This window comes from Arachis ipaensis, chromosome B2, assembly GCF_059453495.1.
Source record: "Arachis ipaensis isolate K30076 ecotype BB chromosome B2, ASM5945349v1, whole genome shotgun sequence".
NCBI classification, from domain to species: Eukaryota; Viridiplantae; Streptophyta; class Magnoliopsida; order Fabales; family Fabaceae; genus Arachis; species Arachis ipaensis.
Window position 1 is genome coordinate 1,659,398 of NC_142437.1, and position 12,695 is coordinate 1,672,092.

Below are 12,695 nucleotides of genomic sequence, written 5' to 3' on the forward strand. Positions count from 1 at the left end.
CAAAAAAAGCAAAAAGATGAATAAATAGGCAATCAGACAAAATCAAAGCATATAAAAACAAAATTACATATATACAATTCCAACCGTTCGTTGTCGTTTTCCTCTTCATATCTTAATAAATCAGGAATAGACAAATATTCTCCAGCAGCAAAGTTGTCAATTAAAAAATCTAACAAACAGTCCTCTTCCTCACTTCTCTCACTAGTTTCGAGGATTTGCAACGGTTCCGAACACCAGTATAAAGGAAATTTTCTATCAGCTCATTATCCAAATAAAAAGGATATTCAGACTCCAAAGAGAGAACTTTTACAAACATCGATTTAAAATTTTTAAAGGAAGATTTATACAATAAGAAGAGAGAGCAGCCAGGGAAGCTACTCAGAAACACCCAAAGCCCTCTGTAAACCCCGGTTAAATTAGTAGATAATTAGTTAATAAATTAGTTTTTAATAAAAAAATTAGAAATGCAAAAATAATATCAAATTAGGATATAGCACATCGAAACGAGAATTTTGACACCAATTTCGAAGAAATCGGTCCAAGATTGGACCAAACCGGTTGAACCAGGTCCGAATCGGGCCGTCGGTCCAACTGGACCAGCCTATTAAATGAACCCAGCCTTCTCATTCTCCCCATTTTAGCAATACACAGTGCTGAAGCAAACAGGGGAAGGAGAAGAGAAGTTCGCCAAAAACCTTATGGTAACTTCAACTCACCGTAACTTTCCGATCCGAGCTCCGATTGCCGCACTGTATACGGCCATACGTCCACCGCGTCAAGCTCTACGTTTCTACCAGAACAATTTCTTTGGTAAGCCATTAATCACTTCCAGCCATTCTTTTCCCCAATTTTCGAAATATTGGAGGGGATGTTGAATTTCTTTGATTTCTGATGTTTTAGGATCCAATTAGCTTGAGAAAAACATTCACTCTTGCTTATGTGAAGCTTGGGTAAGGAGAGGATACGATAATTCTATTTTAATTTCATTGAATTTGAGCTTTGAGTATTAAATTGGGTATATATGTGTTATAAATGTGTATTAGGTTGTGAATAAATAATTGGAGTTTGGAATTGTGAAAATTGGAACTTGGAGGAAGCTGAGCCTAGTGTTTAATGAATTCTGGAAGGGCTGTGTTTACATTAATTAAAATTGTCTTGAACGTTACGTGGGAATCGGCCAAGGTATGGTTTAGGTTTCTTGTATTTAATATATAATGTTCTGTGAAAACTTAGGCTAGATGACCATAAGATAAGTTGGAATGCAGGTGTATATTTAATGTTTAGCAATTTGTTGATGAATATATTTGGTTGGTGTTTGTTGAACAATGAGTGATTGATTATGGATGGAGATGGTTATTATGATAATTTGGAATGAATCATGGTTGAATTATTGCTTATTTGAGTATAGGTATATTGAAGAAAAGCTTGATGGGTTTGTTGAGATATGAAATTGTGTAATCCTTTAGGTTTTCATGTTTCCCTTGTTTGATTGTGCTGAGGTAGTCCGAATCCCTCACATAGATTTTGGATGCTGCGAAATGATTGATAAACAGCTTTTGTCAAAGCTGGTTATGGATCCTGCAGGCAAATTAGAAACCATAATAAAGCAGCTCCATCTAAAAAAGTTGGAAAAGAACGGCACCGGATGGGATCGGAGTCACTATTGAGGAATATCATGGACTCGAATTTCGTGACATGAACTTTAGGATCTCCGATCCCTTTATATGGCGTAAGGGTCATAGGAAGTGTAAAGTTCTTAGGCATTTTGAAACTCATTATCTCTTCGGAAAATGGGTTGGTTCGCCGTCTTCCGATTTTGGGGGGTGTTTCCCCTGTTTTGAGTTGGATTTCGACTGGTGCTATTGATCAGCGTTTGTTTTTTTACTGTCGACTTTTCGTTCTCCATTATTCTGCACTGTTGCTAACAGCTCGGCCATCCACTAATTTTCTGCTAGGAGGGCGGCGTTAGCGGCCATGAGGTCGGCATTAGTTTGAGGGTGTTGCTGAGTCTCGGAGAGATCGGTCATGCTTCCTTTTCTGCAAAGAGAAAGGGGTACAAGGCAGATATGGATAGGTTATAAAGATTAAAGTATCGGGATGGGGTGAAGTTAAACTCTTCGAGCCCCACGGTGGGCGCCAAATGTTCTTGCAAGGATATTCTTTCCGAGCTATACGTCGGCTCCTTGCTGATCTTGGTGTGCCTGATAGCTCTGGCCGAATCGGGAATACCCTCGTGAACTTGGACCCGAGCATGGTACCTGCAAAAAGGACTCCGACGCCCACGTCAGTAAAGGAATAATTTAAACAAAGAGCGTGTATGCGATTGTGGATATTATTCCGTAGTATGTTATCATGAGACGAATTATTTGTGTGTTTTATCATTGACACCGTGCTCGTTTTATAGCTTGGTGTGGAGTTTAACAGTTTGCTTCGTTCAAGATTCTAGTGACTGATTTCCTTCCGAAATTGTGGGGAGCATTCTGTTGAGATAGAGCCATTGTGTCGAGGTATGACTCGGTTTTATCCGAGATCTTAGGGGTACAGTACAAGAGAAAATCACTAAAAGTATGTTTGAAAATTATTTAACATAAAAAAGAATTTTTTTTCATGAAAAAATTTATTTTTATTTAAAATTTAATTTTATAATTTGAAATGACTATAATATATTAATAGAATATAAATCAAATTTAAAGAATGTATAAGTAGATTTAGAAATCAAATTTTTTTAGTCTGACTTATAAATGAAAGAAAATAAAAATTAAAATTTTCAAAAAAATTTAAATAATTTATTTTTAATTATTCTAAAATAAAAAAAAATTAAACTCTTAAATAAATTTTAATTCTTAATATTTTAAACAACCTCTAATAATTGTGCAGGCCGGGTCAGTTCTCTAGCCTTAAGCCAGGTAAAAAAAAAATTACTCAATGTCCAAAAAAAAAAGATTTAGAATCACTTAAATCCAACTAATTTTAATTAGTAAAGTGATCCTCATCCTATCATAAAAAAAAAAAAAAAGTGATCCTCATCCGCTCCTTGCTCCGTTTATGTAAGTATTGGATTCAAATCTCGCTTTTTTAATGTTTGATTATAAATTTATTTTAACTTTTGGTATTGTTAGAAATGTTGATTAATTTGAAGCTGATTAACTTGATTTATCTGATATTGTTGTTATTATGACCGATTAATTGATTTCTCTAGATTATATGAGCGTGATAGCTTCGAAATCGAAGCTTCGGAGCTCAAAAAAATGGAATCGCCGATTGCCTCTCTGGAGAACCGACCCGCCATCTTCGTCATCGGATCCTCCAACGTCGGAAAACGCACCATCCTTTCCCGTATCTTTTTCTTTCCCTTTCTTTTCTTTTATTTTTTTCAAAAAGCGTTTTTGGTTTTCCAATTTTATCTGTGATTGGACTATTAACTTGGTTGTTCTAATTTTAGTGCTTCATATTCATAGATATTGTTTTGAAGTAACACTCTCATCATAATTTGTTCTTAGATACTATAGTTCGTTTTTTACTTCAAGTAGTATTAGTTATGACTTCTGAAGTTCAATTGGTGTGCAAATGCAATAAGGTTTAGTTAATTTAAAGTGTATTATGTAGTCATTACTCATTAGATTCTATTGTATCAAATGTGTGTGTGATTGTCAGGATATGGATTGCAACAGTAAAATCCTCATTATGTGTTGATATTTGATTTGGCAATGCTTAATTTAGTTGGATAGCAACTGCATCAAAATCTCTTTTTTTTAATCAGTTGGAAAACATATCAATGGTGTGCTATGTCTGCTTTGCAATTGTTTCTTAATTTAGTTCTTCTGATATATTTTTACATCTAGTAATGTGGATTTAGTTTCATTTGATGTCAATTTTAGGGTTGCTCTCTGTTGACAATGAAGATGCTTTTGATTCTGCTTTTGAAGTGAATGTACGTGGGTATGTTGACTGTGAGTCACTTTTATTTTATCGAACTGATTCTGCAGCATAATTTTAAATCTTATTTGGTGTGTATTTTACTTTGGATTGAACAGATGGACTATCAACACTAAGTACTATACTGCTGATGTTTCTGTATGGATGGCTCATCTTCATGATGATTTTTCTGTTCAGAACCTGCCTGTGTTTCAACAGGCGGCAGCGTTGGTGATGGTTTTTGACATGAATAATGTTAGTTCCTTAACTTGACTCTTCCTCAATTTGTTTTTTGGACAGTGATTATTTAATCCATGACAAAATCTTCGGTTACTTTCACAGTTTTAGTGTGTTTGTTGTTTTGGCCATGAAGATCTCAAACAATGGTTTGAAGCAAGCAGACCAAGTTTCAACTTATTTTGACATGTTCAGCAACATTATGTTTGAGCTATATTCTAACATGGCTTTTACCCATGAATTATAGATTGGACAGAAGTTTAAAAAGTTTTCTTTCTTGTTAGACCGAACCTTGGTTTGCAAATTATAAACAAAACAAGTCAATATTCATGTGACTATTCTTCGGCTACTTTTTTTTATTCTGCCTGCCTTAAGTATGCATTTGTAGGGACATATGCATATAATGTTAATTTGATTTTCTTGTTATATGCAGCCATCTTCTCTAACTGCACTTCAAGATTGGGTATCTTGCACTGTCATTCAAAACTTTGAGATATTATTATGCATTGGAAACAAAGTGGACCTCCTTCCAGGTCATCCGGTTCATGCTGAATACAGAAGACGGTTATTGAAACTTGAAGACTCTACTATTGATCCTTATTCAGAGCTCCCTGAGTATGGAATATCTGAATCTGAAGGAACTAGTTTACTGGGAGATGAAGAACCATCATGGGATATCAGAAGGTCCTGCTTGGAGTGGTGCACCGAGCACAATATCGAATTCATTGAGGCTTGTGCTTCTAATGCTGATTTCGACAAATGTAAATTTTTCCTTCCTGTTTTAAAGCCAGCGCAAACAATTGAACAATAGTCTGATTTTTGCTCTGGCAAATGCTGATAAAAGAACCACCGATTGCAGGTTTGTCTATAGATGGTGATTTACAAGGAGTTGAACGGCTTTATGGTGCTCTTTCTGCTCATATGTGGCCTGGAATGATATTGAAATCTGGTGATAGGATTAGTCAACCATCATTTCCTACAAAGGAGGGTACTTTTCTTCTCCTACATTTCTTAAAGTGTGCTGTGTGGCACTTTTATTGATGTCAAATATATGCCAGGCAGTGCAATACAAGCACTAATTTTGGTTATCTGTTTTTCTTTAGAGTTATCTTCAGAAGAATCTGATTATGAACAAGAATATGAAGTTTTGTCAGCTGGTTCAGCTGATCCCTGGGATGGAACTGAACAAGAATGGGTATCTGCAACTTCTTTGGATGCTGGGGGATTGGTTCCTCAAAACAATACAAATACAAATTGTGAATACAAGATCGAAATTAAATCTGATAAAGATATCCCACCCACAACCTCAAGCACTGGGCCTGAAGATGAAGGTGACCAGAAAGTCTCACACAATATCATGCATTCTGAAGATGAGAATAAATGTCTTGAATTAGATGATTTGGAGCAGTTGATGTCTGAGATTGGAAACATGCGTGCAGGTATACGGTTGATGCCTGATTTCCAAAGAAGAGACATGGCTGCCAAGCTTGCTATGAAAATGGCTTCCTTATTTGGGGGTGAGAGTGATGAAGAGGAAACTTAGTTCATATTAGATGTTAACCCGACGTAATTCGGTTATAGGTTTGATGGAAACATCAATGCATGTCTTTCATGGTACTTCTATTTGGGCATTACTTGGAACTTGGAAGACATGCAACCTCTAGAACCCCGTCAACAAGGATTGGTTCCTTCTTCATGCTACCCTTGGTAACTGCTGAACATGGTTAAAATATTATGATGTGTGGCCATGTTCATGGTACTTTAACATGAATATGGTGTTGTTTGGGAAACTATGGTGCGCCCTGGGTCACATTCTGCAGTTCTGTAAGCTGAAGAGTTGATTGAAAAGTACTCACAAATCAAAATGCTTTCATTCACTTAGCTATAACAACCAAAAAATGGCATAGTCAAACTAGGTGATTAGTTGTTTTTCAAAGGATAAATTAGTTTCTTTACTTTCCTTATGACTCTTGCTATTTTTTAACATATGAACGATGCTGCATAGACTACCTAATATCTTTCAGAAACAATTGTCACATAGGTGGCAGCATATTTAGCGGATGGAAGAAGTTATGGTGGTTAAAAAGATAAAATTGCTCCTATCATAACTGCTCACATAATCCTAGCAAGTAGCAAGCATATTCTAGTAAGAGTCGAAGGTTGAGAAGCAGGCAGAAATGGCAGAGGAAGAAGAGTCGAAGGTGAATGCCTGCTGAAGAAGCGGAGCGATCACATAAAATTTTATTAGGCGGCTATATATTAAATTATTAATATATCCGGACAAAAGGTGCCATGTACAAAATTATATTTGTTAAAATATATATTTAAATATAAAATACATATTAAAATAAAATAAATTATATATATTTGTATATAAATATATAATAGTTAATTTTAGTAATTAATTTTTTATTATTATTTTTAATTATTAATTTAATTTTTTTAGTCTAATAATTTAATAATATATTTTAGTTTATACTTTTAAATATTGATGTAAAAAATAATAAATTTTAATAATTTTTTAATATTTTTTCTTTTTGATATACAATATACGAAAAAACGTTCCTGTGAAGGTATATGGATAATTTATTTTATTAAAGTAGGAAAATCGTATTTGAATATATATATATATATTTTAAGGAAAATCTTATTTTCCTAATCGGTCTTCATCTAACGGTTTCAAATTCAATTCATGGATAGTCACCAAAAAAAAAATTCAATTCATGGATTAAAAGTGATGATAAAATAAATAAATAAAATAAAAAATTATTATCCTAGGAGACAGGCGATTCCTCAAGGCAGGTCAGGTTAATTGTATGACTGCTAACAGATTGCAAATATTTGTAACAAAGAAAGAAAAATGTATATACTTCTCTGGAATATATAAATAGTGAATGCTGTGATGTTTAAAAAGTAATATTTAATTTAAAAGATATACAAATAAATAATTTTTAAAAAATTAAAATTTATTATAAAAAAAATAAGTTAGACAAAATTTAGGTTTCGATTCATAGACACCATAGAATTGGTCATATAATAAATAATTAAGTATCCCCCAATCATATCAACTTTTATATTTTTATAATACCAATAACCAATGAGGGGGAAAATCAGTGCAATGAGAGAGACAATTCTTTAAGTGAAATTAATTAAACTTTTAATATTTGATTTTAAATCATGTGCTAAGAGCCTAAGATTCCTTACAAATCTAGCTAGTTAGTCAAAAAATAATTAACCCACCATGTGCTATGATTCCTTACAAAAGCGTCGTCATCCATGGTTGAAATTTGAACACTGTATCTCATAAAATAAACAAAATTAATGGTCCTATATAAAAGGTGATATCTATATTATACAGAAGAACACATAGCAGCCTCTGCAAGTTGCCTTACCAGTTGCCATCATTTCTTGTCTCCTCTAATAAAAGCAAAATTGAACTCTTCTAGCTCCACTATATTTATATGTATAGTTCATGCATGTATCAGGTTCTATATACTCATTCCAAATCAAGTCTAACAATGGCTGCTATTAGGAGCTTAATCAACAAAAGGGTTTCTTCATCAGATGCTATGATGAGTAGATTATTCTACACTACCTTATCAGCTGAACCCATTAGAGATCTAGCAAATGATCTTCCCAAAACCAACATCAAGAATCATGTCTCCCATGTAATTAATATAATAACCTTGCTTATTTCATTTCATATTTATCAATACTATGAAACACAATAACTCATCACTCTTGTTTTCTTTTCAGCTCATTGGGAGAACTCCACTTGTTTATCTTAACAAAGTAACTCAAGGTTGTGGAGCTTTTATTGCTGCCAAGCAAGAAATGATGCAACCCACTGCCAGTGTCAAAGACAGGTCTTAATTCTATTTTAACTATGCTAGTATGGTTTAATTACTTTTTTTTTAAATTAAGTTCTTATACTGCTTTTAATTTTGTAATTAGGTTATTTTTGGTGTAAAAAAGATAGAGTTAACTGAAGGTTTAATTACTCTGTCACTGATTTTTTTTTATTAGGTTCTTATACTTTTTTTTTTCTTTTCGATTGAGTCAATATACCGTGACAAAAATGGTTGAATTATCATAATTTTTCGTTAAATAAAACGAATATGTCTAACACTTGATTGAATATTCGGTATAGTTTAACAGAATAATCTGTTAATTTCAACGTTTTTGTCACGGTAGAGACTTACTTACAAAAGCTAATATTGTATAGAGACCTAATTGAAAAAGAAAAAAGTATAGAGACCTAATTGAAAATTTGGTAAAACTATAGGGACTGATACAATAATTAAATCTTAACTGAATATTTCTCTACAAATTGAAGTATCCATAATTAAGAACCTAATTAGATCTTTAACTACATATTTTTTGAGAAAAATATTCCGTTAATTTTAATGTTTTTGACATGAAAATGATCCAATTACAAAATTAAAAGCACTATAAAGACTCATTTGAAAAGAAAAAAGTATAGGGACCTAATTGCAAATTCGGTAAAACTATGAGACCAACCGAATAATTAAACCCATTATATATACATCTGTCTTCGCCTATCAGTTTTAAATTATAAATAATTTTCTTAATGGACAGAGCTGCATATGCTATGATCACAGATGCAGAGAAAGAGAATTTGATATCACCAGGAAAGGTTGGCCAAACTGGTTTATTTTGTGGCAACATCATCAATTTTTTACTTTACTAAGCTATTAACATATTGTTGAAGATTCTCATATTTGATTTAATTAATTATTTATTATGGTTTAATATGGTGTGTAGACAACTCTTATTGAGCCTACTTCTGGAAACATGGGAATAAGCTTGGCATTTATGGGTGCTTTGAGAGGATACAAGATTATTTTGACCATGCCATCTTACACAAGTTTGGAGAGAAGAGTTACCATGAAAGCTTTTGGAGCTGAGTTAGTACTCACTGATCCAACCAAGGGAATGGGTGGAACTGTTAAGAAGGCTTATCAACTTCTAGAAACCACACCAAATGCTCACATGCTACAACAATTTTCAAACCCAGCCAATAGTCAAGTAAGTACTTCAATATTATACACCACACATCACTAAGATTTAAGTTATATGTATATAATGTACATTTTTTAGGATATGTATACCAGATCAAAGGGTGTTAATGTTGGTGAATTTGGATCCTCTAAATTTTAAATTTTAACTTTAGAGGATATAGTGTGATCTGTTACCGTTTATTTCATAAGTAGGATCAAGAGAAAATATAAGAGAAAAACTATTCAAAGGTGAGAGATCACACTTTATCCTCTAAAGTAAAATTCAAAATTTAGAGAATACAAATCCAACATTGTATATTATATAAATTAGGTAGTGTTTGCTTTCATAGACTAAAACTGAGACTATGGGACTGGGATTCAATATTGTGTTTGGTGGCCACAGACTAAAACCAAAATTTCAATATTTTCAGTACCTCTAGAAAGTGGGAACACAGATACTTAAATTTTAATAATATTTCTTCTCAAAAATATCTCCATTTAACTTTTAACATTCAAAATCTACTCAATCTTCATATTTATCTTAAATTAAATATAATATTAAGACATAACTCAATCCAATATATTTTACACTAAACACAATATAAAGACTTAATTAGTCTCTGTCTCCCAGTCACAGTCTCTTAGGTAGCGTTTGGTGGAGAGACAGAGACAGAAAGACTGAGACCGAGAGACAGAGACTAAGAAACAGGAATTGAAATAAATCTCAGTATTTTGTTTGGTGCAAAATGAGAGACAGGAATTGAAACAAGAATGAAACTCTAATTTAATTTGCACAAAGGATAAAATTAGAATTAATTAATTGAAATGAAAATATTTTAGGTATAAAATGTTATTAAAGTTTCAATCTCCATCTCTAAAAATTTCAGTCCCCTATGTCCCTACTTTTTGGAGGTACTGAAATACTGAAATTTTAGAGATAGAGACAGAAATTTTAGTACCAGTCTCTGAACTAACAAACACGATACTGAGTCTCAGTCTCTCAGTCTCCTTTCCAAACGTAGTCTTATTTAACTTTAGAAAAAAAATATGTTATTTGTCCTTAACTATTTATCGCTATAAGAAATTTGTTGAATAGCAACCGATTCAGTAACCGATAGACAAACATAAGCGACCAATTCAGTAACAAGCTATTTTAGTTGCTAAATAGGTCACTAATTTATAATTGAATTACCGGTTCAAACCAGATGTTAATTAGTTAATTACTAAATTGAATGTTTTTAGTGGATTTCTTGTAGTGATATATGTTTAGAAAAATGAAATATTTTGATGATTCAAAATTGGAATGTCATGAAATGCTTTGAAATTGGAAAAAGAATTGATTGTTAAAAGAAAAATGGTTGGGGAATCAGGTGCACTTTGAGACAACAGGTCCAGAGATATGGGAGGAAACAAATGGACAAGTTGACATATTTGTCATGGGAATAGGCAGTGGAGGCACAGTCACTGGTGTAGGAAGATACCTTAAATCCAAGAATCCTAATGTTAAGGTCAGTTTAATTATTTCTTTTCTTAACATCCTATAGTGAAGTATTCAATTTTCACTCATCAAATTAAATTCCTTGAATAATTATTATTTTGTTGTGTCATTAGATATATGGTGTGGAGCCAGCTGAAAGTAATGTTCTAAATGGTGGTAAACCTGGTAAATATCATGCTTACCCTTTTCATTTATTTATTTATTTTTGTGAAACTTTGGCTTTTCATAGTTATTTATGATTATTCATATGATATAGGTCCTCATGAAATTGCTGGAAATGGAGTTGGATTCAAACCAGATATACTGGACATGGATATAATGGACAAAGTTATTGAAGTAAGCATATATATATTAGGTTAAAGTTTTCTAATTTTTTGTACCCATAATTATTATTGGTCACTTATCAATTACTTGCATGTTAGGTCCGAAGTGAAGATGCAATTAACATGGCTAGGCAATTGGCCTTAAAGGAAGGACTCATGGTAAGTATTCAAATGACTCTGTTTTTCTTCTTTTTCTTTTTTTTTTTTAGAAAAAATGACAAATAAGTCTTTAACTAGTTGAAAATACAAAAACGCCTCTCATCTTTTAAAATACAAGAAGTTTGTCCGTCCAAAATATATAAAGACAAGTAAATCCCTCGCAAAAACTTAGATATCTCACATTTTAAAATGTAAAGAACGCTTTTGATTTTCTATTAGTCAATCACTTATTTGTTTTCCAATTAAAAGTCAGTGACATATTTATTCTTTTTTTTTTTTTTTTGAAAAAGTTGTATTGATTTGAGTTGACTTGGACTATTATAAGGACAAAATTTAATTTCCATCCTAATTTAATTTTATCTATTAAAAATTAAAGGATTAAGACTGGCTGAGATCTTTTGTTTAAAGAAATGAAATGTTAAACCACTTGAACCAGCAAAATGTTCATATTCAAATGATGATTATATTAATGGAGTAATATATCAAAGTTATATCTATGATTACAATGTAACTTTACTTTTATTTTAACTTTTTTTCTTCTTTCCCTAATTGTTTTGCAGGTAGGGATATCATCTGGAGCTAACACAGTTGCAGCACTCAAACTAGCCAGCATGCCTGAGAACAAAGGCAAACTCATTGTGGTAAGAATAGTAATGGAACCATTTATATATCTAATAAATTATTTACTCTACTCTAACTTGGTTTCAAAATACTTATTCTTTTCAACAAAGTAGTTTAATACATTCAAAAGTTAATATATATTTAAACACAATTTGTATCTAAATATATTAGCTTTTTAAGTTAAAAAAAAAATATAAGTCTCTTTAGGTCACTAACAATCATTGAAAATACAAAATATATAAATTCTTCTGTTGACTAAAAAATTAATTTGTCATTATTTTTACCTTTTTAAATGTGTCATTTTACCCAAAATATGCTCTTATTTTATTAAAAAAATGAGAAAAGTACCCAATATATATTTAAGGGAACAAGTTTCTTACTATTACTTAGTTGCTAAGTAACACTTATTAGTAAAATGATGTTGATGTTGATTGTTATGTTATCTCAGACTGTTCATCCAAGCTTTGGAGAGAGATACTTGTCTTCTATTCTGTTCCAAGAGCTTAGGAGAGAAGCTGAAAACATGCAGCCAGTATCTGTTGATTAATTAAATTAAATTGCCTATTATTACAAGGAACCATTTTGTTTTTTTTTTTTTTTTTTAATTTTGGTGTAACCCCTTTTTTTATTTGATAATACTAATATTTATCATATCTTGTAATCAAGCATTGCCAAATTTATATATTTAATTTTGCCACCTCTGTTTTTGAGAGCATAACACACCATTTATTTTAAAGATATCAATAACTGAGTCTACTAATTGAACTTAAAAATTTTACATAAAGAATTGGTGATAGTGATAACAACTGTTACTGTTCTGAAACAAAAGCATGAAGTTTATTCTTTCTAAAGTCCTCTAAGGAGAACATATCCTTTAACTTCAATCAAAGTCTATATGTTATGTTGAAATCTCATAATGTA

The 12,695-nt window shown here is 31.9% G+C and overlaps 2 protein-coding genes across 5 annotated transcripts; both read left to right on the plus strand.

Moving 5' to 3' along the window:
* The first annotated feature begins 2,899 nt into the window (after positions 1 to 2,899).
* Positions 2,900 to 6,245, plus strand: LOC107621496 (uncharacterized). Of its 4 annotated transcripts, none has more exons than XM_088504515.1 (7): positions 2,900 to 3,047; positions 3,200 to 3,336; positions 3,879 to 3,939; positions 4,035 to 4,170; positions 4,586 to 4,913; positions 5,012 to 5,140; positions 5,256 to 6,245. In XM_088504515.1, exons 2-7 carry the CDS (start codon positions 3,249 to 3,251, stop codon positions 5,693 to 5,695), a joined length of 1,182 nt encoding a protein of 393 aa, XP_088360641.1. In that variant the 5' UTR covers positions 2,900 to 3,047; positions 3,200 to 3,248; the 3' UTR covers positions 5,696 to 6,245. The 4 variants fall into 4 exon arrangements, with proteins under 4 accessions (XP_088360641.1, XP_088360642.1, XP_088360643.1 ...); XM_088504516.1 differs by having other exon boundaries at positions 2,985 to 3,047; positions 3,879 to 3,931; XM_088504517.1 differs by lacking the exon at positions 3,879 to 3,939 and having other exon boundaries at positions 2,985 to 3,047.
* Positions 6,246 to 7,410: 1,165 nt separating this feature from the next.
* Positions 7,411 to 12,471, plus strand: LOC107621508 (bifunctional L-3-cyanoalanine synthase/cysteine synthase 1, mitochondrial). The gene is made up of 10 exons (XM_088504518.1): positions 7,411 to 7,820; positions 7,909 to 8,018; positions 8,752 to 8,809; positions 8,938 to 9,201; positions 10,544 to 10,681; positions 10,785 to 10,836; positions 10,928 to 11,007; positions 11,094 to 11,153; positions 11,714 to 11,794; positions 12,223 to 12,471. The coding sequence occupies exons 1-10, from the start codon at positions 7,614 to 7,616 to the stop codon at positions 12,319 to 12,321; spliced, it is 1,149 nt and encodes a 382-aa protein (XP_088360644.1). The 5' UTR covers positions 7,411 to 7,613; the 3' UTR covers positions 12,322 to 12,471.
* The last annotated feature ends 224 nt before the right edge of the window (positions 12,472 to 12,695 follow it).

Bases quoted from the DNA above. Each gene is read 5' to 3' on its own strand.
- LOC107621496 (XM_088504515.1), top strand. From the start codon at position 3,249: ATGGAATCGCCGATTGCCTCTCTGGAGAACCGACCCGCCATCTTCGTC. The intron at 3,337-3,878 runs GTATCTTTTTCT...TGTCAATTTTAG, and splicing joins AAAACGCACCATCCTTTCCC to GGTTGCTCTCTGTTGACAAT. The intron at 4,914-5,011 runs GTAAATTTTTCC...CACCGATTGCAG, and splicing joins TAATGCTGATTTCGACAAAT to GTTTGTCTATAGATGGTGAT.
- LOC107621508 (XM_088504518.1), top strand. From the start codon at position 7,614: ATGTATAGTTCATGCATGTATCAGGTTCTATATACTCATTCCAAATCA. The intron at 9,202-10,543 runs GTAAGTACTTCA...TTGGGGAATCAG, and splicing joins CAAACCCAGCCAATAGTCAA to GTGCACTTTGAGACAACAGG. The intron at 11,154-11,713 runs GTAAGTATTCAA...ATTGTTTTGCAG, and splicing joins CCTTAAAGGAAGGACTCATG to GTAGGGATATCATCTGGAGC.